Here is a 26,891-nt window from a genome sequence, read left to right as displayed (position 1 = left end):
CTTTTGGGGTCTCTGGGTGGAGCGTCGCAGCGGCTGAGGGCTGGGTGTCAACAAGTGCACGCACTATTCAACAGTGCACGCCACGATCAGCCCCCCACTCTGAAAAGGCCAATTCACCACAGGGAATCGATGGAATGGAGGAAAGGATGGAAGATGTCGACCTGTGGGTCGTTGGATAGTTGGAAATTACAATCAGCCTCTCTTTTGCAAAGAAACGGGGACAAACTGGGCACAAAGGAAGCAGAAATGAGCAGAAATAACTGACCATCTTCTGTCTTCGTCTCAGGTGGAGCTGGAAATCTGTTCTCCAGGGACAAGGAGTTTCAGTCTGCATTTTCAGAGAAAGCTTAAGGGAGCTTCAGTAGGAGCTCTGAGGCCTCGTTTGCATCTGCAAATGAGACAGAACCCGGCTGGTCCTCGTCACCTTGGCAACAGGCCACCAGCACCTCCTCACTGCTATTTTAGCAGCCATGCTTGTCAGTCTGCACCCTGCCTCCCTTCATCTCCCTGCTGCTGGTCTCACCAGCTGCCAGACCCATAGGATGAAGCTTCTCCTACAGCAGACGACCCTGGAAGCTTCTGTGGGCGTCCAAGTGAGTCAGACTCAACAATTAGGAGCAGTAACAAGCTCTCGTCAGGAAATTTACTTGGCGAGTCGTTGCCGAGTGACGACAAGCTCGCAGTTCGCTTCAGTTTGTGTGAAATGGAAGCTGGTAATCAGATCACATGTTGCATGATCCCGTCCAGGGGCTTGAACCAACAGTGGAACTGAGGAGCAGCAAAGCTTGAGATGACCCCTGCTGGTTGAACTCCTCCAAGGACACGAATGTTCCCGAGTCTCCCAAAACCTTTGGGACGGAAAGGCTTCATTTTCATGGCATTAAAACTCCAGACTGTATTGATTTATATTCCCATGTTGCCATAAAGGAACTAAGTGATCAGAGCATAAAGTCACAGCCCCCCTAATTACTTCATCATCATGTTTGCTTCATTTCTCTTCGAGTTTACGCCCCCCCCACCTAGTCACACATATTTCCTCATCACTCCTTAAAGCAGGTGGAAGAGATCTGCAACACAAATGATATTATCAATAAGGGTTAGGGTTAGATTTAGGGGTTAGGGTTACTCTAGGGTTACCCTAGGGTTAACCCTAACCAACACAAATGATATTATCAATTAGGGTTTGGGTTAGATTTAGGGGTTAGGGTTACCCTAGGGTTAACCCTAACCAACACAAATGATATTATCAATAAGGGTTTGGGTTAGATTTAGGGGTCAGGGTTAGGGTTACCCTAGGGTAACCCTAGGGTTAACCCTAACCAACACAAATGATATTATCAATAAGGGTTAGATTAAGGGGTTAGTTAACCTAGGGTTAACCCTAACCCTAGGAGGGTAACCCTAACCCCTAAATCTAACCCTAGGGTTACCCCTAACCAACACAAATGATATTATCAATAATCAAACTAACCCTAACCGTATAAATCTGTCTTGTTAGGGTTAGGTTATAACTAGTTAGGGTTAGGTTATAACTAGTTATAACTGCCAAATTGAAAAGATACTACTACTAGAGAGGCAGGTAATGGGGGGGGGGGGGGGGGGGGGGGGTAATAGAGGGGGGGGGGGGGGGGTAATAGAGAGGGCAGGTAATAGAGAGGGGGGGGGGGGGTAATAGAGAGGGCAGGTAATAGACGGGGCGGGTAGAGGCCTGTTTTCACTGCGGTTGAAACCCAACTATAAACCCCTTCTGTCGGACTCGTATCAGAAATCTTTCCAGTTCCATCAATTCGTCACTGAACAAAAGGCTGAGCTGAGCTGAGCGGCACGGTGATGCTAAAACAAAGCTTCCTGTGCACGCTCAGAAACGCCACTTAAGGGGCAGCAGGAGCTCAGTGTGCACGTAAAGACGATGAGGAATGATCAAAAAGCAGCCGACACTTCTTTCAAAGAAAGGGTTCCTGTTTCATGAGGAAGTCAATGTGGCGAATCAGAGTTATTATGGGAAAAAACAGCCGTATCAATTGGTTTCTTGGATAAATGGATACCTGAATTCTCCTTGAACGTTTGCGTTGAGCCAGGATGACAATGCTGAAGTAATCTGTGGAGCAGGAGCAGCCAAAGTGAAGATCTGAAGGTTCGTCCTGGTTGTGCTGGGAGCTCCCAGAGCACCGAGGATTCTGCTGACATCCACCATCTTTGTTCTACATAATTGGCTCAAAGACCAAGCAACTATGTTTCCCTGAAGAACCTTAATTACAGACCAAATGAAAGAAAGATGGATCATCACATTGCTGCTACCGTTTGCTCACTGTTCGAGGGCAGACGATATTCCTGAAGCATTGAGACGACTCAGACTCCTCTGATCATCTCAATACATCAGAAATCAGACTGAAGTCTGGTTAAACTCCAGCTGATGACAAAAATCTAAATTTTACAAGTCAGAAGTACACATGATAATGAGATTAATAAGAAGATTTTAGGCTTCTATGTTCAGTGATGAAACAAAAAGGCAGCAGTTATAACCGTATGTTATAACCGTATATACATGTGGAAAAGTGTTGCTTTCACCGACAAACTTTTGTGAGTTCTTTTAATGAATTTGCTCAAACATTTTTACCCTATTGGCTGCAGCAATTACACCGGGGTCTTTGCAAATATTGGCTGCTGTGAGAAGGTCAGGTTAAGTTATTTTTAAAAATTAGATAAGAAAAAAGGTTGGACATCAGTTTTAACAGTCATTAAATAAAGGATATTTTTCATAGGGCTGCAAAACTGCCTGCTAAAGCTGAATAACTGGGATAAAAACTAACAGCCCAATGGTTCTACTTTCACTTCCCGTGTCCTCCAGTGTGTCCACGTACCCCCCACGGTGGTCACGTGGCTCACATCTCCACTCCCGTCACAGAGGAATGCGTTGAGGTTTGCAACAGTGCTGCAACACAAATATGAGGAGCAAGAATCGATCAATGAATCAATATTGCATCCATGAGGTTCACTAATGAATGTATAAAACTTGTGTCTTTGGGTAGATTTTAAGATCTTCTTGAAGACTAATAACCATCATATATATGGTCAAATGTCTCAGTGAGGACACAGCTTTTCCTGTTGTCAACAGCTTATAACACGTTTGTGACAAAAACAACATTTTTTTACAGACGGCGTTGTAAGAACCTTCACGCAGTTACAACATGTTGTGGGGATATTTACGCTGAAGGGATGCCGGCTGGAGATCTTGTTCACCACTTCCTGTTATTGTCAGTCGCAGGAAGTGAACGGCCACGACATGGCAAAAGCTGATGGGAGAATTTTCATTTCTTCCTTTGTGTGTGTGTGTGTGTGTGCGCGCATCATCTGTTTTACTGAGCTATCCAGCTTCATCCTAATGAAACAGGACCTAAAGCTTTCCAACTGATCCAAGTCAGATCGTTTCACTTTAGTATTTGCAGCAGTGCGACTTAAAGAGGGCGGTGCTTCTTTAAAGTTTTATAAGTCTAAATGAGCTCCGACTTTTCTCTCTGTTGCCCTGCTGTCATCCTGCTAATACACATTAGCAGGTAGAACTAAAAAGGTTGAAGCATGAATGATAACCTTTCCATATGTTTGAGCAATTGCATTATGCAAATGGACAATTTTAGTAGCAATTGAGCAATTTTACATTCTTTCTTGACATTTAATAAGCTCCTCGGAGCTTAACAGTCATCTCCGATATGTATCCATACTGCATTTATTTCATATGATTCAGAGTAGTGCATGATGGGAAGGAGACAAAACCGCAGGATGAGTGAGTGAGGGAAGGAAATCAGTGGTGACGGAACAGTTTAGGCAGTTGGCTGATGTCGTTGGGTTAGCATGAAATGTAGCAGCACCAGGGTTAGAGTGTGTTCATATGTGTGCACGTCTGCTCTTGTATGACTTTGAACAGGTGTGTGTGTGTGTGTGTGTGTGTGTGTGAGAGACACATGTCTTGACATTTTCAGTGAATGACTTGGAATAAGCGCAGAGAAGCAGCACAAAGATCCCCAGAGGCAGCGTTTAAGAAAATGTTCCTCAGGAACAGTCAGTGTGGTATTTATAGATACAAGTGCCTCTTGAGTCAGCTCGGCATTTCTCCAGACTGAAACTGGGTTGTGAATCGTAAATGCCAAGTCAGCAATGCAACACAATCATTCAGAAGTGATGAATACATATGGATATATGTTTTATTTTAAGCTTGTTAGGGGGACACTATAGCTACCCCTTTAGCACCACTTACACATCGATAATGTAGGATCAATCTATGTCGAGGACGTGAAACTCTTACTGCTCTCAGCTGCCTGTGAGCGTGGTTGCTGCTGGCAACACAAGCCAAAACTTCTGCCAGCTAAACTTACAGGAACTTCATTTATTGCACCAGAGCAAATTATTATGAAACACATAAGAAAAAGAGGCCTAATCCCTGTGAAACCAATAGGAATCGAGCATATTCAACATCAAAAACTAACCCTAACCCAACACTTCACGAGGACCTATAGCATGACTGCTTTCAAGTCACAAGTTCACAAGACAGGACTGAGGAATAGGGGCATTCGCTCACTAGGGACAGACTGTTTTAAGAAACCAGACAGACATTTTTATGGTATTTGGGGTGTGATTATGTGCAGTGGTGAAAACTAAATCATGTCCAGATAGATGCACATGGAGAAATAAACCTCTCCAAGCAAAAAATGGTTTGTCTGCCATTAGTAGAAACACTCCCTGGCTAGTGCACTTAAAAGCAACCTCAAGAGAGCTAGGGGACTGAATGAGTCCTTTGGAGACCTGGCCGATGAGGGGCAGGTCCATTGTTCGAGACAGCTGCTTCTCTTGTTTCTCTCTGAAAGCAATGGGTGCCCGATATGAGATGGGGTCTCTACACACTTCCTGCCCCCCCCCCAGCATCTGGAACAAGTTTTAGACAGTTTCTTGTCTCAAATGAAAAGATGAAAAGATGAATGTTGCTCTTGCACTTGTGTCAAGGCAGGAGAACCAAACACAGGTAGGAAATAAAAGCCCAAAGCTGTAGAGATGTATAAAATAGGAAAGTAAGACGGAGAGCATTAGATTTACAGTGGCATGACGAGTATGAGGAAAGTATGACCTCAGAGTTCCAGTCAGTAACCTGTCGACCTCCAAAACTGTGGCTTGGAAATGTATCGTGAGCATGGCGCATTAAGATGACCCAACGAGAACTAAACATTCGTGTGTGTGTGTGTGTGTGTGTGTGAGTGAGAGTGAGAGAGAACAGAGGCACTGTGGGTCAGTGGAGCAGCTGGTGACTGTGGGGAAGAACTTTACTGAGGCTCTTTTGTGGATCAGCTGTCTCTGGACATGCTTTGTCATTCCAAATTGGGTCCCTTACACCCAGAGCCTGGGGAGGGCTTTTTTGACATGTAAATGGGGCCGGAGAGGCCTGCCATTACTCACTAAAAGGCTATCAGGGCTACAAACGGGCCCAAAGATGGCACTGCTGAAGAGGGGAGGTGGGGGGGTGTAGACTGAAGTGTGCCTCATGGTCAGACAGAAGGCAGAGGGTCTGTCTGGAAACCAAATAGTCTTCATTGTGATGCGGGACAATAACTGGGCACTTCTGTGAAGAATGTGAACACCTCAACAAAAGAAATGGTGCAGACATTTTGAGTTAAATAAATACGGCATTCCTTTGAAGTGGAGCCTCTCAATACGATGTGTTCATTTGTGTATTTTGGAGACACAGCTTGAATCGATAGAGAATGTGTTTCCATATATACCAGATTCATGTACATTTCATTCCACTCACATTTGTTTCTGACTTAAATACATAACCTTTGTCGCACCCCAGAAATGGCAACACAGCGGTGTTTTACGGCACATGAAATAGGTAAATATAAAAAGCGAGGTGAGCCAAAATGTGGGCTAAAATAGCCATCATTTCAGGCAAGATATAATAAAAAACCTTGATGGGTGCAGCCCAGAACCAAACTCTTCCACTGGTCCAGAGACGGTAGGAATTGAAGAAGGCATTTAGGTACACCTGCCCCACTGGTGAGCCCATCCATGGACCCGCTGCAGTTAGGGTTAGGGGTCGGGTTCCAGCCCGGTATCGGTGTGGAGGACGCCATCTTCTACTTCCTCCACTCGGTTCTGGCTCATCTGGAGCTGCCTCGGAGCACTGTGAGGATCATATTTTGACTTCTCCAGTGTCTTCAACACCATCAAGCCTCTCTTACGGGGAATGCTGTAGTGAACAGAACCGGACCACCGCCTCACGTCATGGCTCGCAGACCCCCGCCCCACAGACACGGTGTTGGGGGGCACAGAACTGCTGAAATCTGATTACAGCTATGTGGTTGTGAGGGACAGTGGGCGTTTCTGCCACCGTCATTTCCTTCTCCTCTGGTACCTTGGAAACCCCATTCAGCATATATCTGAAGCCAAACATCAGGTGATGACTTGGAAAACAGCAAACTCCTAAATAAACCAAACGTTGCTTGGGAAAACTAAAGCCAACCACATGCACTTGGTTCACACTGAGGACAGCTGAAAGAAAAAAAAAAAAAAAAAAAAAAAAAAAAAAGAGTAAAACCTCCATCCATCCATTCTCTACCGCTTATCCGGGGTCGGGTCGCAGGGGCAGCAGCCTAAGGAGAGAAGCCCAGACTTCCCTCTCCCCAGCTACCTCCTCCAGCTCATCCGGAGGGATCCCCAGGCGTTCCCAGGCCAGCCGAGAGACATAGTCTCTCCAACGTGTCCTGGGTCTCCCCGGGGGTCTCCTACCGGAGGGACATGCCCTGAACACCTCACCAGGGAGGCGTCCAGGGGGCATCCTGACTAGATGCCCAAGCCACCCCATCTGGCTCCTCTCAACGCGGAGGAGCAGCGACTCTACTCCGAGCTCCTCCCGGATGGCAGAGCTTCTCACCCTATCTCTAAGGGAGAGCCCAGCCACCCTACGGAGGAAGCTCATTTCAGCCGCTTGTACCCGTGATCTTGTTCTTTCGGTCATGACCCAAAGCTCATGACCATAGGTGAGGGTAGGAACGAAGATCGACCGGTAAATCGAGAGCTTCGCCTTTCGGCTCAGCTCTCTCTTCACCACAACGGACCGGTGCAGAGTCCGCATTACTGTGGACGCCGCACCGATCCGCCTGTCGATCTCCCGCTCCATTCTTCCCTCACTCGTGAACAAGACCCCGATGTACTTAAACTCCTCCACTTGGGGGCATGATCTCCTCCTTGACCGGAGAAGGCACTCCACCTTTTTCCGGTCGAGAACCATGGCCTCGGATTTGGAGGTGCTGATTCTCATCCCAGCCGCTTCACATGCGGCGGCGAACCGATCCAGTGATAGTTGGAGGTCACGGGCCGATGACGCCAACAGGACCCACATCATCTGCAAAAAGCAGAGACCCGATCCTATAGAATAAAACATGTAAAAGGCAAAGAGTTAGAAAGAAATAAAAATAAAGTCAGGGAAAATGTAAAGACCAAAAATCAGTGAGGGGAAAAAAAAATTAACCGTTATTGCTCATTTAGGCCAAAGAAATGAAGGGGAGGCCCTCAAAACACACACACACACACACACTTTAAACCTGCTTTTTTGTCACCGGCTCCATTTTTTCCTCAGTTCTAGCAAAGTTCTATTCTGAAACAAGGCTTTCATTTTTTCCTCCTGGGGCTTCAGGTTGAACTCTCACCCGTGTTCCTGTGCGTTGTAGGTTAACAACTATATAGATCCTAGATTCAGTGTAGCATATGTATAGTACCAACAATACTGTATAGTGTCCCACCAATGATCGCTGATATATCAGCATAGAGAGACTCTGAGTGAAACCATCACTTCACTGATGGGTGAGCACCAAAAAGGTATCACTTTCTTTTACCGTCCTGAAAAGAGTAGCCTTAAGACGACACCTAATGGTGGGCGTAATATAAAATGTCCTTTTGGAAACCTCAAAGTCCAAAACTGCACTCGTTTAGGGGAGTCTTTAATACTCACAACTGTTAGCTAAACACAAGAGAACTCCCACACCTGTGCGGCTCAAAGCTAAAACTGAAGCCAGGCAATCGTCGTAGGCATCTCCTGCATGTTTGCAAGTGTGAAGGTCCAAGAACAGGCAGCTGCTTATTAAAATGTCCTATTTAGTTCCTGTTCCGTTTTTCCCCACGGAAAGGGTAACTTGGGGGTCCAAACTATAAGGATAGTACTCTAGTCAATTTTTTTCCCCACTTTTGTTATTTTTATTTCCAAAGTGCAGTGAGCAGGTAAGAAACCTGAAAATCAGGTTTCACTCATGCGCATTATAAGCACAACTTTCCAGCACTTACATACACATTGCAATATTAACAGCATTACAACCAGATGTTTAAAATACGACTATTCATTTGTATCCTGATAGAGGGGCGTAAAAGGTTCAATAGCATGAATTCAGTGGAACAAATGCATTTTAAATACTTCACACATCTTATGCATCATATTCAAATATCAACATCAAAAATCAGCAGCAAATGAAATCTTGAGACCACATTAATAACATTCAAAGTAGCAAATCCCAGAATTTATGTATGTCTGAAAGGCAAATATGATATAGCCGCAGCACAGCCCCAATAGCCCTCTGTCTCTCCAGAGGAAACACAGCTGGACTACAGCTCCCGAAACCACTGGCAACCAGGAAGTGGACATCCTTGCTACAAGCTGGCCAAACAATCAAACATTCCAAAGCAAGGGAAAAAGCAACCTGAACAAACATTTAAAAGCTTCAGAAAGACGGTCAAACACCAAATCCATCTCCATTAACAGCATCACAATATCAATATTTAAGTTTAGGAGGCATGGAGACAATGACAGTTCCACAAGTAATAACCAAACAAACCCAAGACTTATCCAGAACTTATCATTAGCTTTACCAAGTAGACCCAACAGCACAGCAGAGCCACCATGACAGCAGATGACAAAAGCCAGCAGAAAGTTAGAAACCCAATAAACTCACCCAGCAGCGCCGACACCAGGTACGAATGTGGACAGGTAGCAACTGAAATCTCCGCTTCCTTTAACCAGTCAGAAGGGTCACATGGGCACAAAGATGCTACTTAAAGAGACAGCGCTCATTAAACTAGCCTAGCTACCAGGTAGGTCTTGGCTTTTAGTCAATGAAACCATTTATAATCCCTTAGAGAGAATAATTAGAGAGAAAAGAGAATAATTAAAGAAATAATTAAGGAAAATTAAAGATGAAATAGGAGAATTCCACAAAACACACAGTTCCTTATCAACAGAATGATTTGTTGGAGTCTTTGGGTCTATGTGGGAGTGAGAGTCTTCATCATGGCTCAGACAACAAAAGACATTAGTCTGGATCACGCGAGTGCAGGAACATACGTAGTTTGTTGCTTGTGAGTTGGGGAAGCAACAATCCTCCACACGACGCCTTTCATGGGTCAGTGTCACCCAAAGCAACTCGTTTCCATAATGTGTTATTTCTCTGTCTGTCCTGTTAAGAGCACAACCGCTTCCGCTTTAAAACCTCTCAGACACTGTTAAAATGTAAAATAGCCACATTAGCAACAGTACACAATAGCCGGGTAACGTGCTCAGGAGATAATTTAGTGCTTGTGGAGTCGAGCTGACATCCAGTTGGTGTCTCGTGCTACTTTTGCCTGTATGGCATAATATATAAAGTCACACAATACTTGAATTAATTCAAAAATGATCAATAATTATACCTTTGTTTTGCAGAGCAGAGGACTTCAAAATGGTTGTCTCTCGTTGTTCCTTTTGCTTCTTACTACAGTTGTTTCTTTAGGGTTCTGAGCATGGGACTGGACCCCAGTGTGGTGTCGGACCGCCTTCTATCATGTCTAAGAGTAGGACAAGCATTTTACGGGTTAGGGTTAGTGGAGTTAGGGGTTAGGTTAGGTTAGGGTTAGGGTTAGTGGAGGGTTAGGGTTAGGGTTAGTGGAGGGTTAGGGTTAGGGTTAGTGGAGGGTTAGGGTTAGTGGAGGGTTAGGGTTAGGGGGTTAGGGGGTTAGGTTAGGTTAGGGTTTAGGGTTAGGGTAGGAGTTAGGGGTTAGGGTTAGTGGAGGGTTAGGGTTAGGGTTAGTGGAGGGTTAGGGTTAGGGTTAGTGGAGGGTTAGGGTTAGTGGAGGGTTAGGGTTAGGGTTAGGGTTAGGGTTAGTGGAGTTAGGGTTAGGGTTAGTGGAGTTAGGGTTAGTGGAGTTAGGGTTAGGTTAGGGTTAGGGTTAGTGGAGTTAGGGTTAGGGTTAGGGTTGGAGTTAGGGTTAGGGTTAGGGTTGGAGTTAGGGTTAGGGTTAGTGGAGTTAGGGTTAGTGGAGTTAGGGTTAGGGTTAGGTTAGGGTTAGGTTAGGGTTAGTGGAGTTAGGGTTAGGGTTAGGGTTGGAGTTGGAGTTAGGGTTAGTAGGGTTAGGGTTAGGGTTAGGGTTAGGGTTAGTGGAGTTAGGGTTAGGGTTAGTGGAGTTAGGGTTAGTGGAGTTAGGGTTAGGGTTAGGGTTAGTGGAGTTAGGGTTAGGGTTAGGTTAGGGTTAGTGGAGTTAGGGTTAGGGTTAGTGGAGTTAGGGTTAGGGTTAGGGTTAGTGGAGTTAGGGTTAGGGTTAGTGGAGTTAGGGTTAGGTTAGGGTTAGTGGAGTTAGGGTTAGGGTTAGTGGAGTTAGGGTTAGGGTTAGGGTTAGTGGAGTTAGGGTTAGTGGGGTTAGGGTTAGGGTTAGGGTTAGGTTAGGGGTTAGGGTTAGTGGAGTTAGTGATGATTGGTGGAGTCACTGAAGTGGGAGCAGCCGAGCTTTAAAAGGAGTTCTGATGCTGCTGTGGTGCCGTGCACTGCAGCTCCATCTGGATGTTGCTTAACTATTGTTACATCATTTTTTTGTATTTTGGTGTTGAAATATGTTGATTCTCTTGATAGTTGGACTTCAGAAGATCAGTACCAATACCTTTTCTGTCTCTATACAGACAGGATTTAAGGGTTAGGGTTCATTTTAATTTGCGTTCTGGGTTAGACTGTGACGCTACCTGAATAAAGACGTCCGTTAAATCTGCAAATAAACAATTATTCAGCTCCCAGCTGATGGCAGTCTGATGGAGCATTAAAGAGAATCATCATGAAAACATATTTTCCTTTGACAAGGGGAGAAACACCAGCTGAATCGAGGTGAACGACCCTGCCAACGACCTCTCAGGTGACCACTCCAGATCATTATCATGCTAATGCTCCACAGGGGGCTGTATTTTCAAGCTCGGGTCCCCAGCAAGTTCAGAACTGAAGAAGCCTTCAGGAGAGAAGGAGGAACGTCTTCAAAAGAGAACAAACAGTCCAGTTGACAGAAGACTATACCGTCGGATAACTTGACCTGGATGATTGAGAACCTCCACGCACATTATTTTTCTCCCGCTTCTCTGTGCAGTTTTCCGTAAGCTTGGTGTTGATTTTGGAATGTGCCCATAGCACCCACTGAGAGCACCACCCATGCAGGGTGATGTTGGCTCCCATAAGGGAGCTGTTCCACACAACGAGAGCAGGGGAGGGACAGGGATGGGGGGGGGGGTGTCATTTCACATTCATGTTTGTGCGTGTGCACGCTTGAGCTCGTGCCCTCAGAAGGTGTCAGTGGAATTTCTAGGAGCTATGGCTGACTTTACGAGTGTGGTTTTCTGGTGTGTGTCTGTCTGCAGGAATTTGGATTTAAGCTCCTCGTGCTTATTATAGAACGTAGTTTTGTACGTAAATGCATCCGTATTGGTGTGCATATTCCTTTGAAGGGTTATAAATGCTGTGTTGAGAAACTATTTTTATCACAACTTTATTTATTCGCCTTTAGTACCCAGTTGCAGCAAAGCTAGCGGCTAACTCTAATGTCCAAGTGTGCAAATGGTTATTACTATGTTGTTGCTACCAGACCACATACGCAACTGTATCAGGGGTTCAAAACCTCCCTGACATCGGCATTTTGTCTTTCTTTTGTACACCTGGTTACAAAATGACGCAGGCAAGTTTGTTGGGGTTCTTCTTGAACTGTTAATTGCAGTTTGCTCCTTATCACATGACGTGTTCCAAATGGAGAAAACCCTTCCAAATGGTAGCAGGGCCCCCAAGACTACAGTTCCTGTGGAAAAAGGGTCATTTTTGGACCTTTTTGACTCTCAACTCACTTTAATGGTTACTTCAGATCAGGGATCAGAAATGCCCCTCTTTGTGTTCTGTAAAACTCTGGCACATTGATCTTGAGATCAAAAAGGGACCAGCAACTTAAGGTCAAAGGTCAATCCAAATTCTCCTTGTTTGCTTGCACGTGACGGCGTTTCTAAACGCTGTGATCAGCTCTTGTTCTTGCTCAGCAGCCTCTTGACAGGAGCCTCAGCAGAAAAAAGGTGGACTGTCTGCATTTTATACGAATCAATGTTTATTTCTCTCCAGTAATCTGTGGGATGTCAGGAAGTGGGATTATTGTCAGGAGGAATAAAATCTAGAAAGAGTGCAGTGACAGAGAAATAAAAACCCTGTTCAGTTACGATTCTACTCACCAATGTCCCCATTACCTGCAGGCACAGCAGCACTCGATAATATCCAAAGATTGTTGGAATATACTGTAGGTGAAACATCATCGTGTAGATTTTAGACCGAGCAAACACACATTTGCTCTAAAGGTATCGGAAAAGAAAAGGGAAACACACACATTATTTGAGATTTATGTCAATCCATGTTTTATTAGAGGCTTGAAATATGGAGAATAAGCTGATGTTGGTTCAAGGGGTTGGGGGTTAGGTTAGGGGTAGTCAGGGTTAGGGTAGGGTTAGTCAGGGTTTGGTGAGGGTTAGTCAGGGGTTAGGGTTAGGTTAGGGTTAGAAGGGTTTTAGGGGTTAGGGTTTAGGGTTGGGGTTAGGGTTAGGGTTGGGTTAGGGTTGGGTTAAGGGTTGGGTTAGGGGTTAGGGTTAGGGTTAGGGGTTAGGTTAAGGTTAAGGTTTAGGGTTAGGTGAAGTTTAGGGTTAGGTTAAGGTTTAGGGGTTAGATTAAGGTTTAGGGTTAGGGTTAAGGTTTAGGGTCAGGTTTAGGGTTTAGGTTAAGGTTCAGGGTTAGGTTAAGGTTCAGGGTTAGGTTAAGGTTTAGGGTCAGGTTTAGGGTTAGGTTAAGGTTCAGGGTTAGGTTAAGGTTCAGGGTTAGGTTAAGGTTTAGGGTTAGGTTAAGGTTAGGGTTAGGGTTATGCCACAACTGTGGCGACTGAAGAAAATGATTGGAGCCAACAATCGCAAAGGTCTGCCCAGTCCAGCATTACTGTTTACTTGAATTGACTGTTAGCATGGATTGGTGTCTGAGATCTTGTCACTGTTTGTATAAATGTAAGTGTCCTTGAAATGGCTGCTCGCTGCTTTGGATACAACTCAACAATAGAGTAAGATCCTGCTAAATTCAGGACAATCATCCATTTATGAAAGAAAGTGGACAGTCCCAGCAACAATAACATGATTAGCTTGGAATTTCTACTCCAGGCTGGTCCTGACACTTGCTTAAAAATGGGATTGTTGGCAATAGCCCCAGAAGACTTCAACACAACAAATATGATTTAACTGTTTTAAAAAGAAAGAAAGACAGGTGAAATAAAGTAAAATGAAATATTAGTCATAATTGTGGCCTAAGAAGGTTGTGAGGCTGTTGAGAAAAAAACATGAATCAGAGACCATGTGATCCTCTGTTTTTTAAGATTATGTTGAAAGTTTTTCACCAAATCTTTGCTGACAGAACACACAACCACATCATGAATGTAATAATCATAGATTCGTTTGAAATTTCACTGAAAATATGGATCAACGTCATGTATAAACTTAATAATACGGTAATAATCCTTCATTAACTTGTGAAGCCTTAATAAGTTCTCTGGTCAAGTAAAACCTTCTTCCACTACAGCCACATTCCAACGAGCCCAGCAGGCACCAAGTGCAACCATAATCACAGTATTTGCACGAGTGCTGCTTCTCCCCTGAGTGGTTTGTGTTGCTACTCGGGGTCTGTGAGCCACCTGAAGGTTGGCTGCTGTCGGAAGATCTGCAGGCATTGGATTTTCTGGTAAAGACTTGATTCTCCAATAGCCATAATTTCAGTTTCAATATTGCAAATATGTATTACCGTATCTTCACGACCATAAGGCGCACTGTATCAAAAGGCGCAGTCTCAGTTATGGGTGCTATTTCTGTATTTAAAACATACATAAGGCGCACCGTATTATTAGGTGCATGCTGAAACATACAGTAAAAAATGACAACAAAAGTAAAACAGTGAGTTTCGACACATTTATTGAACAAAATATTCATTCTTCTGCCACAAAACCATCAAAGTTTTCATCTTCTGTATCTGAATTAAACAGCTGCACTATTTCAATGTCCAACATCCCGAATTCCTCTTCTTAATCATCTGAATCGGACTCACCGACCGGTTCCGGTTCAGAGTTGATTTTTTGAAAGCTCTTCCAATACATGAAGACGGTATCATAGCCCCTGCGTCTACAATCCACCCGCATATGGTGGCATAACTTGCCCGCCACTGCCTCATAGTCTTTGTGAAGGAATGTTCGCCTTCCGTCATCCAGCGCTCTGTCCGTTTCCGTGGCAGCCGAGAACCACGGTGAACGACGACTTCTCGTGCCCCGTTGTGCATATTGCCACCGTGCTGGTCCCTTTTTCTCCACTTTGTGGGTCAAAGGGATGTTAGAAGTCAGAGGGATCTCATCCATGTTGGTAATGTGGCTGGGCGCGGTTATCTTGTCACGGTAGTAGGTGCGGAAGATGGCCACCCTCTCCTGGTTAGGGTTAGGGTTAGGGAAGATGGCCGCCCTCTCCTGGTTAGGGTTAGGGTTAGGGAAGATGGCCGCCCTCTCCTGGTTAGGGTTAGGGTTAGGGAAGATGGCCGCCCTCTCCTGGTTAGGGTTAGGGTTAGGGTTAGGGTTAGGGTTAGAGTGCACAACAGTTGTCCTTGCGCGTATGGAGAGATGCCGCCTCCTCATAAAGCGAAAACACTAAGATTGCTTAATTGCCATTTTCAGCCGCATATTCGATGGCCTGCAGTTTAAAGTAAGCCTCATTCATACACGTCTCGCTTGACCGGCGCCATTTTAAGGGATCCTTACGCGTAGGTGTGCCGCTAATCGATTGGCGGAGCGTTTACCGTAGTGCACCCACCAAAGGCGCACAGCAGATTTTGGAACGCAGTCCACACACAAGGCGCACCATATTATAAGGCGCACCGTCGATTTTTAAGAAAATCTCAGTGGTTTAGGCGCTTTATAGTCGTGAAAATACGGTATGGTATTGTAGTGGGGGAGCTCGTACTGAAAAAGGGTGACTGGACAAAGGAGCTACCTTTTGCTCGGTGGAACAAGCAAGCCACTATTTGAGACAGATCTGATCAATCTAATACTGAATGATCAAGCCAGGAAGCAGTGGTGGTGCGAAGCCACAGATCATTTTAAATACCAGGTTTATGTAGTGGAATTTAATGACACTTTAGAGGTAATGCTGGCCCAGGATGCTACAGTGGTGATGGTGGAGGGGTTACTTATCCATATTCTTCACAATGTGTTTCTAAACAAACTGAATAGGTTTTAATGTTGTCTTACAGCTTTGAGACCAGCTGGTGAGACAGTATGTGGGGTGGACTGTTATCACTGCATGTCTCAATTATTTTCCCCATTTTGACACTTTGCTATGATTAAATAAATAAATAATAAATTTATTTGACTCTCGTGACCTTGAAAATGCAGCGATTGCACGTCCCCTAGCGTTAGCATTGCAAACTCCGAGAGCTCGTTGGTTGACTGTGGAAGGCGGAGGAGCAGCGTGTGCCTGACAGTCCGTGCTGAGGGCACCGAGTTCCCAGCACCCTGGATACAGGAAGGAAACTGCAAAGGGTTTTGACTTGATCCGAAAGGCAGTTTTACGCACATGCCCGGGAAAAGTGGAGTATTTGGTTGGTTGGAAGCAGTAGTCTGCGTAAAGTTTTACTGATTAACTATCAGTGCTTATCGGCGCCGACAGTGAACTAACAACAGTTTCTCTTCAAGCCTTCAGGTATGTCTGTGACGTATTTTTAGACATGTGCCACATACTTCAGAGTAACTTTAGAACTCAATCTTTCTTCAACGCTCTTGCTGTTTCTGCAATGTTACGAGAAAATTGACTTTTGGAACTACGAAGTTTTATCTTATTAATTCGCATTTAGAGCTTTTTAGTAAAGGTTTTTATTTGCCACGTGATTGGCGCGTTTATTGCGTCATTGGGACTTGCCGCCATCTGTTCATGATCATGAACTTTTTAATATGAGCATTAATTTTGCATTTTTTGTAATATTATATATAAGTATATAAGTATTTTAAGTCGTATCTGAGTTGGGTTTTTTGAGTAAATGATTCCAGGCGTATTATGTCTTAAAGTGTTTAATCTGTACACAAAAACACGCTGATTCGCCTCGAGGAGGGTTAGCCTTGATAGCCTTTTATTACTCCCGCCTTATGCTTTATATTGTCGTGCTGGCAATACCTCAAGCTTAATATTATAGAGTTTGGAACAAATACCTTTAAAACATATTGGATCCTTTGTTAATCTGTTCAGAATGGCATCCCAGATCCTGTTATCTGACAAATCAGTGCATTTTGGTCCCTAATTCAGAGATGGTTCTTCAAACATTTGAATCCGTCCCCGTCATGCACTCATAGTGTTTCAGTTTTAGTAAAGCCCAGCTCAGTTGCAAAGTACTACTGAACTCTTCAGCAATTAAGTTAAACATCTGGCAACAAATGCCTTAAACAGGGGCCACAAAGTGATGTTCTGTAAAAATCCCTTTTAGTAAGTTCTGTTCTCCCTCGGGGGAGTTCTCCGTTACTGCCGCTTGGAGCGTTGGGGAATTTCTCAAACATCTTGTGCAGTCGTGAGCTACAGAAAGTGAAGAAATGACGACACCTTGACCATTTTGGAAACAGAATTTTCAGGCCTGTCTGAGTCAATTTTGCAAAAAATGTTTAACTCCAAGCTAGCCTTAGCTTTGTTAAGCCCCTTTTACAGTGCACAAAAATAGTGCGTTGCCCCAGCAGTGATGTATCTTCTCTGGGTCAGGCTGAACAGACCGTCTCCAACAGCTCAGGCCCATGTGGAAATGATATTTAGGCTTTCCCTCACCCAGATCTTTAGGGCAGATCACCATCATGGCAGAAAGCTCTCCAGTCCTAACCCTAACCCTCTAACCCTAACCCCCTGACCCCCTAACCCCTAATCCTAACCCCTAACCCTAACCCTCTAACCCTAACCCTCTAATCCTAACCCTAACCCCTAACCCCTAACCCTAAGGCGGCTACGCTCCCGATATCACACCGCACCTGCAGAAGCACCCTGCCACACTAATCTGCCCCTTCCAGTCAGGTTGGGGCTTAATTTTGCAGCAGCCACATTTTTTACCTTAAATGTGGTTAAACTGGTTCAGTTAGATGTTTTCACAAGTGTTTTTGTGGCAGTTAATTAATTAAATGTGTTTTACATTCACATGCAGCTATGAAGTACATCCTGGTTACTGGTGGAGTCATATCTGGGATTGGGAAGGGAATAATTGCCAGCAGCGTGGGAACCATCCTTAAATCCTGCGGCCTTCATGTCACAGCTATAAAAATCGATCCCTACATAAATATTGATGCCGGCACCTTTTCACCCTACGAGCACGGGTGAGTTAATGAGTTCCAGGAGCCTTTCATGGATCTTCTGCCGTCAAATTCGATAGCAACATGAGCGTGCCACATGGAGGAGTGACACCTTGTCAGATGAGTGGCCCTGAGAAAAGGTTGAACTTTGATTCACCTGTGTCGTCCTTGTCATGCTTTCAGGGGAAGTCTTTGTTCTTGATGATGGCGGGGAAGTGGATTTGGACCTGGGGAACTATGAGCGCTTCTTGGACATCCGTCTTACCAGAGACAACAACCTCACCACTGGAAAGATCTACCAGTCAGTCATCAGCAAGGAGAGGAAGGGAGACTACCTGGGCAAAACGGTGCAGGGTGAGCCAAGAGGCCGGGTCACATGTTCATGGGAGGGGCTTTGAGATTCGCCATGCTTGTGATTTCCTTCCCAAATCATTTTTGATGATTTGTTATCACTTGAAAAATCTGTGGTCAGTGGTGCCCCACATTACGGATGCCATCCAGGAGTGGGTGATGAAGCAGGCCAGGGTGTCGGTGGACGACGACGGCATAGAACCCGAAGTTTGCATCATTGAGGTAAAATGGAGCTGTTGGCGTCAGAAGTAGAACCAACACCGCAGGTTGTTCCTTTTAAAATGCTTCCAGTTGTTGTGGGCCAGTTTTGGCTCCGGAAGGTCATCAAAAGGTGGTGGTGTCCTGGATGTTTGGGAGGAATGAGCAGCAGACTATTGATCTGCATTTGAACGTCAGCTGTACAGCACTTTCATGAGAGGCTTTGCCCGTCGTCAGCACTCCTTCTCTAGACGTAGGGTCTCGATCACAAAGATCTAGGTCACAGAGCAAACAAAGACATCACTTTTTTCCTACAGTTGCTTTTCTATCCAGTTGTTCTTGTGATCTGAATAAAACCAATTTTTCTGCAAGCTAGAGGCGCCGCTAACGTTAGCTCAGCTGCTGAGACATGATGCTAGCGGTTCCTGCTCTCTAACGCGGCGCTGTGTGCCACCAGCTGGGCGGAACGGTCGGAGACATTGAGAGTATGCCCTTTATTGAGGCCTTCAGGCAGTTCCAGTTCAAGGTGAAGAGGGAGAACTTCTGCAACATCCATGTCAGCTTGATCCCACAGGTATGGCCCAGTGATGTTGACACCACTCTGTCATCACTTCTTCTTCTGTTCTGATTTGCATTTGTGTCCTCAGCCACAAACTACTGGGGAGCAGAAAACCAAACCAACCCAGAGCAGCGTTCGAGAGCTGAGAGGTCTCGGCTTGTCTCCAGACCTGGTGAGTCACATGGGCTCCCCCCCCCCCCAGGGTGGCGTGTCCTCCTAGCTGGAACCCCACTGTGAAGCCTTTTGTCCAGCACAGTTGTTGGTGTCATAAAAGCAGCTCTCCCCTTAATTTGCTTCGCCACAGTAACTCCTTTGGGGATTAAAAGATTCTGAGGATATTTGATAGTATCATTTGTAGGATAACTTGCTAGCCCCCCTCCCTGGCTAACCTCATTGTACGGATTGTAACCAGATTATGTGTCGCTGTTCGACGCCCCTGGAAACGGCAGTAAAGGAGAAGATCTCTATGTTTTGCCATGTGGAGCCTTCACAGGTGAAGTATCTCATTGCACTGTAACATAGAATATTCCAGCACATCTTTCTTTGAGCAACTCAAGGAATCTGTTTTGCGTTTGTTTGTAGGTGATCTGTGTCCAGGACGTCTCCTCCATTTACAAAGTACCGCTCTTGTTAGAAGAGCAGGGGGTTGTCAACTACTTCTGCCAGCGTCTGAACATGTCGGTGGAGACGAGTCCCAGGAAAATGCTCTCAAAGTGGAAAGAGATGGCTGACAGGTAGGAAAATGTTCCAGGGTTAGCAGTTAGCTAGCAGGGTCAGGGTTAGCAGCTAGCAGGGTTAGCAGTTAGCAGCTAACCCTAACCCTGCAGCCGAATCCCACATTCTGAAAAGTTCCTCTTTAAGCACAAGACAACATTTTGTCATATTTCAGGTCTGATCGTCTTTTGGAACATGTGACCATCGCCCTCGTTGGAAAATACACCAAACTGGCTGACTCCTACACGTCTGTCATCAAGGCGCTGGAGCACTCGGCTCTGGCCATTAACCATAAATTGGAGGTCAAGGTAAGGATCATTTTTCCAAATAATGTGAAGGTCATGTTGTGGTGTTTATTTATTTATTTATTTATTTATTTATCCTGTTTTCTTCCAGTATGTAGACTCTGAAGATTTGGAGGGCACCACTCTCGAAGAGGAGCCAGTAAAATACCACGAGGCCTGGCAAAAGCTGTGCAGCTCTCAGTGAGTGGGGTTAGGGTGAGGGTGGGGGTGAGGGTGAGGGTGACGGTGGGGGTGAGGGTGACGGTGGGGGACGGGATGGATGGGTGGAAGGGTGCACGAGGCGAGGAGGGCCCCCCTACATGAGCCGGGTCCTGCTCCAGGTTTCTGCCTGTTAAAGGGGAGGTGTTCCTGCCACTGTTCCTGGTTGGGGGTCAGGTCCTGGGGTTCTGGAGAGGGTCTAGAGACAGTTCTGATTGCAACAGATGCTGATAAATAAAGATTGATGGATTTATCTTATAATGTCTCAAAAAGAGAAGACTAAAGCAGTTTAGTAGCCACTGGGGTCACAGCTGGATCAGCTGCAGCAAATCAGAAGATCCACAGAGATTTTGAGTGTATATGACCAGCTTTCTAAAGTAAAAGGCACGGTGGCTTTGCTCTCCTCAGGTTCTCCTCAGGTTCTTCCCAGGTTCTCCCCATGCTCTCTCCAGGTTCTCCTCAGGTTCACCTCAGGTTCTCCCCAGGTTCTCCCCATGCTCTCTCCAGGTTCTCCTCAGGTTCACCTCAGGTTCTCCCCAGGTTCTCCCCATGCTCTCTCCAGGTTCTCCTCAGGTTCTCCCCAGGTTCTCCCCATGCCTGCGTGGGTTCATGCACTCTCCTAAGCCTTTAAAAGGAAAAGTGCTGTGAGCTTCATGGATGATTGGAATTTTTAAGATGTCTCCCTTTTGCTTTTTCCACAGAGGAGTGTTGGTACCAGGAGGGTTCGGCGTTAGAGGGACGGAGGGAAAGATGCTCGCCATCAACTGGGCCAGGAAACAGAATAAGCCGTATCTGGGTAAGAGAGAAACGATCTTCAGTCCCAGATGTTTGTGGAATCCAACCAATCAAATGTTGACATGAAAGAGCTCTGAGAGGGCAGAAGATGAAGTGGTGAAGTGGGTTCAGGAAACCAGAACCTTTTGATGAAACGAGAGCTTTTTCACCTGAAGTTGCAAGACCACTTAAAGAGTTTTCCAGTTCCAGACGTCCATGACACCATGTTCAGGGTTAAAGCAACGTTCTGAAGCAACGTAGAGCTCAATAAAGACGGGAATGAGAAGGTCAGGAGGTCGTTGCTCACTTTATTACATTTGTTCTGTAATTTGGAGCCAAAGCTGCAGAAGCACCAGATGAGCCGAGGCTGGAAGCTCTGGTAGATCCGGGTTAGGGTTCCGGACACCACGTCTGTTGTCCCAGTTTGCTCTGAAATGGGGCTCATGTGGGAATCCTGTCCATCTTGTCTTCTCCAGGAGTGTGTTTGGGAATGCAGCTGGCAGTGTGCGAGTTCGCCCGGAATGTTCTCGGGTGGGAAGGTGGGTGACTCCGCCGGCGTTTGGGCTTTGGTTCCTGCTGCGTCTGATTCCAGCCATGAAGGAACATCAGAGCCTCCGCTGACCTTTTTCTCTGCTGTCGTTCGCAGACGCCAACTCCACCGAATTCGACCCTCAGTCCGAGCACCCTGTGGTGAGTTCCCCTGTCCTGCTCCGCCGGGTCACTGAGCTGGAATAACCGGAAGGTTGTTGGTTTGCAGGTGATTGAGATGCCGGAGCACAACCCCGGGCAGATGGGCGGAACCATGCGTCTGGGCAAAAGGCGGACTCTCTTCAAGTCCGACACCAGCGTGATGAGTACGTGAGCTCTGGCGCGGACGGTCGCTGCGCTCGTGCACTAACAAGCGTCTTTTACAGGGAAACTTTATGCGAGTGTGGATTTCATCGAGGAAGACACAGACACAGATTTGAGGTTGGGAATTCTTCTTCACTTTTGCTCCACTCTTCCGGCAGCAGTGGAAGTGAGGACTTGAGAACTCCGTCTTGTCTTCACAGGTCAACCCTGCTCTGAAGGAGCACTTCGTGAAGCACGGCCTTCAGTTTGTGGGTCAGGATGTGCAGGGAGAACGGATGGAGATCATTGAGTTGGAAGGTGGGTCGGCGCTTCCGTGGCGTCCCAGGAAGGCGCCGCCTGGCCTCACGCTCTCCGTCATCCTTCCAGATCACTGTTACTTCGTTGGCGTGCAGTACCACCCCGAGTTCACCTCCAGGCCCATCAAACCTTCTCCGCCATACTTTGGCCTCCTGCTGGCGGCTGCAGGGAAGCTGCAGAGTTACCTGTCCAAAGGCTGCCAGCTGTCCCCTCGGTGAGCCGCCGGCTGCTCGCCACGTCCTGGCAATCGCAGGAAAAAGCTTCTTTGGAGCGCTGCCGAGCAGCTGTGGTTTGAGCGTCTCTTCCTCTGTTACAGGGACACGTACTGCTACAGCAGCGGCGGCAGCTCCCCCGAACCCGAGATCAGTGAACTGAAGTTTCCTGCTTCCCTCTGAAAACAGCTGTTGCCCTGCTTGTACCCCTTGTTCAGGTAAAAAGGTCTAATTAAAGGTTCAGTAATTAAAGGTTGGGTAATTAAAGGTGCAGTCTGCCCCAGCTGACACCAGAAACTCCCATTTTAGTGCTCAGCAAGCCTGTTCTCTTATCTTCGTAAAGGGATTTCTTACTCATTATCACGGCAATTAAAAACAAGACAAACTTCTACTGAACAGTTTCACATGAGCCAGATTGGAGGATGTTTATTACAGAAATCATATCAAAAGCTAGAATGTGCACGTGGATATTGCTTTGAATTCGGCACTATGAGCCGCTACTCCCCCCCCCCCCCCCCCCGCTGTGACAGCTGCGGCTCCCAGAACCGTGTCCCATATTTATGGCTTCTTTTGGCTTCCTCAATCGCCCCACTGGGATAAATAAAGTTTTCTGAATTTGAATGGATATTTACGAACGAGCGGCCACCAGAGGGCGCAAGAGTAAGACAGGTTAAGAGGTGTGTGTGTGCGTGTGTGTGTGTGTGTGTGTGTGTGTGGTGTGTGTGAGAGAGAGAGAGAGAGTCATGCGTAACACCCGCAGAAATGCTGACGATGCAGCTTTTAAGTTAAAGGATAACCACCCACCCCTGTTGGCTCGTTAGTTTTGGAGCCTCAGGTCTTTTTACTGCCGTGTTTCCCTAATGAGCCTAATGAAACCTTTAGAAGAACCTTTCTGTGGACCACAAAGCTCTCGTGTCCCAAAGTGGCCTCTATAGGGCAGAAATTACGCTGATTGCATGATGAAAAGTGCTTTAGTGAGTATTTTATTTACGTTCGAGTTACCATTCCACTGAAACTCTTCTGGAATTCTTTGTTTTGTTTGAATAAATGTTGCCATTTGGAAGCAGGTAAATGTAGATATTTCACATCCTGAAACCAGGCGGTAAACATAAGAATCAAGCTTTTAGTTTTATTTGGAGCCGTGTTGGAATCGTTGTTTCCACTGCTTTGTTTTCTACGTTTCTATTGTTCAAATGCATCTATGCAAAGTGGGTTTATTCTGAATAAACGTCTTCACTCCTGGTGTCAGTCTCTTCTGTTCCACTCCAAAGACGAGTTTTCCTTCCTTCTGCCGCCAGCGAGCAGATTTGTTCACTATTCAAAACAAGCGAAAGCTTTAGCGGCTCCGCACGTCTGTCAAAATGCTGCTGGAGCTTTTGTGTTTAAAGAATCAAGACACGTTTAATGAGGAGGAACATTCCCAGAGTCACTCTACGTCCCGGTCCAAATGCACGTTTCAGCACCACGTGTTCCGGACGTCGCCACCTCCGCAGTCCCAGAGAACGCTGTGAGTCCTACTTCCTTGAGTGCGCCGCCACCTCCGGCGCTCCCTCGCTCTCCTGGAGCGTCTCCGCCTTCTGTCAAGTATCAACAGTTTTTCCTGTCCGGGCGCTCCCAGCAGCTGCTGCCGACCAGGAAGTTGCAGGAAAACTGCACTGACACTCGCATGTATTTTGTGAGACTGACCACCAAACTCGTGGAATGAGTCTGCCAGCTCCTCTCCTCGCTCCTCTCCTCGCTCCTCTCCTCGCTCCTCGCCTCGCTCCTCTCCTCGCTCCTCTCCACGCTCCTCTCCTCGCCTCGCTCCTCTCCTCGCTCCTCTCCACGCTCCTCGCCTCGCTCCTCTCCTCGCTCCTCTCCACGCTCCTCTCCACGCTCCTCTCCACGCTCCTCGCCTCGCTCCTCGCCTCGCTCCTCTCCTCTCCTCGCTCCTCGCCTCGCTCCTCTCCTCGCTCCTCTCCCCGCTCCTCTCCTCGTCCTCCGCCTCCTCCTCTCCTCGTCCTCGCCTCGCTCTCTCCTCGCTCCTCTCCACGCTCCTCTCCTCGCTCCTCTCCACGCTCCTCTCCTCGCTCCTCTCCACGCTCCTCGCCGGGAGTAGTCCAAGATGGCTTTGAATAGCGAAGGAGCTTCAGACCGTGACGCGTGTGAGGGGCGGCTGCTGTGCTTGTCTACGTTTGTTCTTGGAGTTGTTGTGAAGGACTCATCTCTTCATCTCTGTCACCTTCTCAGCAGCACATCTGCAGACTCTGTGGCGGTACCAGTTCAGGATCATCATGCTGGGAGACTCTACGGTCGGCAAATCCTCCTTGGTGAAGCGTTACGCTGAAGGCTTGTTCCAGGACTCCATCAACCAGACAGTGGGTGTAGACTTCTACGTCCACTTTCTGGAGGTGGAGCAGGGAGTCCATGTGAAGCTTCAGTTCTGGGACACGGCCGGCCAGGAGAGGTTTAGGTGAGGAAGTCTTGGGAACATCATTCACGCTGGCTTGGTGCTGAGATCTTTGCATGAGACCGTTAAACAAAGCAGCATCTTCAGCTGGACGGAGGACATGCAAATCTTTTGTGTTGCGTGTTCGTGCCCTTCAGCTGTGACCATCCTGGTCCCAGGATCAGCGCAGGAGGCATTGAGCTTTGAACATGGATCCTTTCTTCTATAGTGAGAGAAGGTTCCATCTCTAAAATTCATCATTTCTATTCTCCGGTTAAATGAACCTGCAACAGCACGTCCTCGTGTCTCCTCGTGTTCTCCTCGCGTTCTCCATGTGTTCTCCTCATGCTCTCCTCGTGTTCTCCTCGCGTTCTCCTTGTGTTCTCCTCGTGTCTCCTCATGTTCTCCTCGTGCTCTCCTCATGTTCTCCTCTCCTCGCGTTCTCCTCATGTTCTCCTCGTGCTCTCCTCGTGTTCTCCTCTCCTCGCGTTCTCCTCATGTTCTCCTCGTGCTCTCCTCGCGTTCTCCTCGTGCTCTCCTCGCGTTCTCCTCGTGTTCTCCTCTCCTCGCGTTCTCCTCATGTTCTCCTCGTGCTCTCCTCGTGTTCTCCTCATGTTCTCCTCGTGTCTCCTCGTGTTCTCCTCTCCTCGTGTCTCCTCTTGTTCTCGTGTCTCCTCATGTTCTCCTCGCGTTCTCCTCGTGTTCTCCTCTCCTCGCGTTCTCCTCATGTTCTCCTCGTGCTCTCCTCGTGTTCTCCTCGCGTTCTCCTCGTGCTCTCCTCGTTTCCTCATGTTCTTCTCGTGTCTCCTCGTGTTCTCCTCGTGTTCTCCTCGTGTCTCCTCGTGTTCTCCTCGTGTCTCCTCTCCTCGTGTTCTCCTCATGTTCTCCTCGTGTCTCCTCGCGTTCTCCTCGTGTCTCCTCGCGTTCTCCTCGTGTCTCCTCGCGTTCTATGTTCTCTCGTGTCTCTCGTGTTCTCCTCTCCTCGCGTTCTCCTCGTGTCTCCTCGCGTTCTCCTCGTGTCTCCTCGCGTTCTCCTCGTGTCTCCTCGCGTTCTCCTCTCCTTACGTTTCATGTTCTCCTCTTGCTCTCCTCGTGTTCTCCTCTCCTCGCGTTCTCCTCGTGTCTCATGTTCTCCTCGTGTCTCCTCTCCTCGCGTTTCCTCATGTTCTCCTCGTGTCTCCTCGCGTTTCCTCGTGTCTCCTCGCGTTCTCCTCGTGTCTCCTCGCGTTCTCCTCGTGTATCCTCGCGTTCTCCTCATGTTCTCCTCGTGTCTCCCGTGTCTCCTCATGTTCTCCTCGTGTCTCCTCGCGTTCCTCGTGTTTCCTCCTCGCGTTCTCCTCATGTTCTCCTCGTGTCTCCTCATGTTCTCCTCGTGTCTCTCGCGTTCTCTCGTGTTCTCCCTCCTCGCGTTCTCCTCATGTTCTCCTCGTGTCTCCTCATGTTCTCCTCATGTTCTCCTCGTGTCTCCTCGTGTTCTCCTCTCCTCGCGTTCTCCTCATGTTCTCCTCATGTTCTCCTCGTGTCTCCTCGCGTTCTCCTCGCGTTCTCCTCGTGTCTCCTCGCGTTCTCTCGTGTTCTCCTCGTGTCTCCTCATGTTCTCCTCATGTTCTCCTCTCGTTCTCCTCGTGTCTCCTCTCGTTCTCCTCGTGTCTCCTCGCGTTCTCCTCGTGTCTCCTCGCGTTCTCCTCATGTTCTCCTCATGTTCTCCTCGTGCTCTCCTCGTGTTCTCCTCGCGTTCTCCTCGTGTCTCCTCGCGTTCTCCTCATGTTCTCCTCGTGTCTCCTCGTGTCTCCTCGCGTTCTCCTCATGTTCTCCTCGTGTCTCCTCGTGTCTCCTCATGTTCTCCTCGTGTCTCCTCGTGTCTCCTCGCGTTCTCCTCGTGTTCTCCTCTCCTCGCGTTCTCCTCATGTTCTCCTCGTGCTCCTCATGTTCTCCTCGTGTTCCTCTCCTCGCGTTCTCTCATGTTCTCCTCGTGTCTCCTCGTGTTCTCCTCTCCTCGCGTTCTCCTCATGTTCTCCTCGTGTCTCCTCGCGTTCTCCTCGTGTTCTCCTCTCCTTACGTTCTCCTCGGTCTCCTCGCGTTCTCCTCGTGTTCTCCTCGTGCTCTCTCGTGTTCTCCTCGCGTTCTCCTCGCGTTCTCCTCCCAGCTGCAGGCAGGTGGTCCCACGAGCATCAGCTCAGAGCTCAGACGAGGGAGGTTTTTCCTTTTTGGAGACATAATTTGTAGAGAAAGAACGATTTCTTTTACACAGATGGTCGGACGTGGGGCCATTTATGCTGCTTTTTCATACATTTGAGAAGTCCAACTCTTCCATCTCCTAAAGATGA

At 47.2% G+C, this 26,891-nt stretch overlaps 2 protein-coding genes and 1 long non-coding RNA gene across 4 annotated transcripts; 2 read left to right on the top strand and 1 right to left on the bottom strand.

Annotated features, from left to right (window-relative positions):
* Positions 1-768: 768 nt before the first annotated feature.
* On the bottom strand, positions 769-6,005 carry LOC115250560 (uncharacterized). 2 transcript variants are annotated; one of them, XR_003889131.1, is made up of 5 exons: positions 5,951-6,005; positions 2,862-2,932; positions 2,046-2,248; positions 971-1,067; positions 769-848 (listed from the first exon to the last, which is right to left on the bottom strand). It is a non-coding gene; the product is annotated as an uncharacterized lncRNA (long non-coding RNA). The 2 variants fall into 2 exon arrangements; XR_003889130.1 differs by lacking the exon at positions 5,951-6,005 and having other exon boundaries at positions 2,862-3,607.
* Positions 6,006-15,848: 9,843 nt separating this feature from the next.
* On the top strand, positions 15,849-23,379 carry LOC101069012 (CTP synthase 1-like). The gene is given in 19 exon segments (XM_029839474.1): positions 15,849-16,060; positions 17,532-17,700; positions 17,861-18,030; positions 18,149-18,249; positions 18,683-18,799; positions 18,873-18,956; positions 19,197-19,277; positions 19,367-19,518; positions 19,674-19,806; positions 19,895-19,983; positions 20,703-20,797; positions 21,252-21,314; positions 21,422-21,465; positions 21,533-21,629; positions 21,690-21,719; positions 21,722-21,744; positions 21,828-21,924; positions 21,994-22,138; positions 22,241-23,379. Coding segments are annotated over 18 exon segments (1,767 nt in total). The 5' UTR covers positions 15,849-16,060; positions 17,532-17,533; the 3' UTR covers positions 22,320-23,379.
* Positions 23,380-24,212: 833 nt separating this feature from the next.
* LOC115250557 (ras-related protein Rab-39B-like) lies at positions 24,213-24,890 on the top strand. Its single transcript, XM_029839497.1, has 2 exons — positions 24,213-24,280; positions 24,366-24,890. The coding sequence occupies exons 1-2, from the start codon at positions 24,241-24,243 to the stop codon at positions 24,590-24,592; spliced, it is 267 nt and encodes an 88-aa protein (XP_029695357.1). The 5' UTR covers positions 24,213-24,240; the 3' UTR covers positions 24,593-24,890.
* Positions 24,891-26,891: the final 2,001 nt, after the last annotated feature.

Source organism: Takifugu rubripes, chromosome 7 (genome assembly GCF_901000725.2).
Source record: "Takifugu rubripes chromosome 7, fTakRub1.2, whole genome shotgun sequence".
Classification (NCBI taxonomy): Eukaryota; Metazoa; Chordata; class Actinopteri; order Tetraodontiformes; family Tetraodontidae; genus Takifugu; species Takifugu rubripes.
The sequence above is the reverse complement of the archived record's forward strand: the minus strand, read 5'-3'. Positions and strand labels throughout refer to the sequence as shown.

Coding starts and splice junctions, on each gene's coding strand:
- LOC115250557 (XM_029839497.1), top strand. CDS start 24,241: ATGGCTTTGAATAGCGAAGGAGCTTCAGACCGTGACGCGT. Junction 24,281..24,365: donor AGCTTCAGACCGTGACGCGT/GTGAGGGGCGGC, acceptor TCACCTTCTCAG/CAGCACATCTGCAGACTCTG.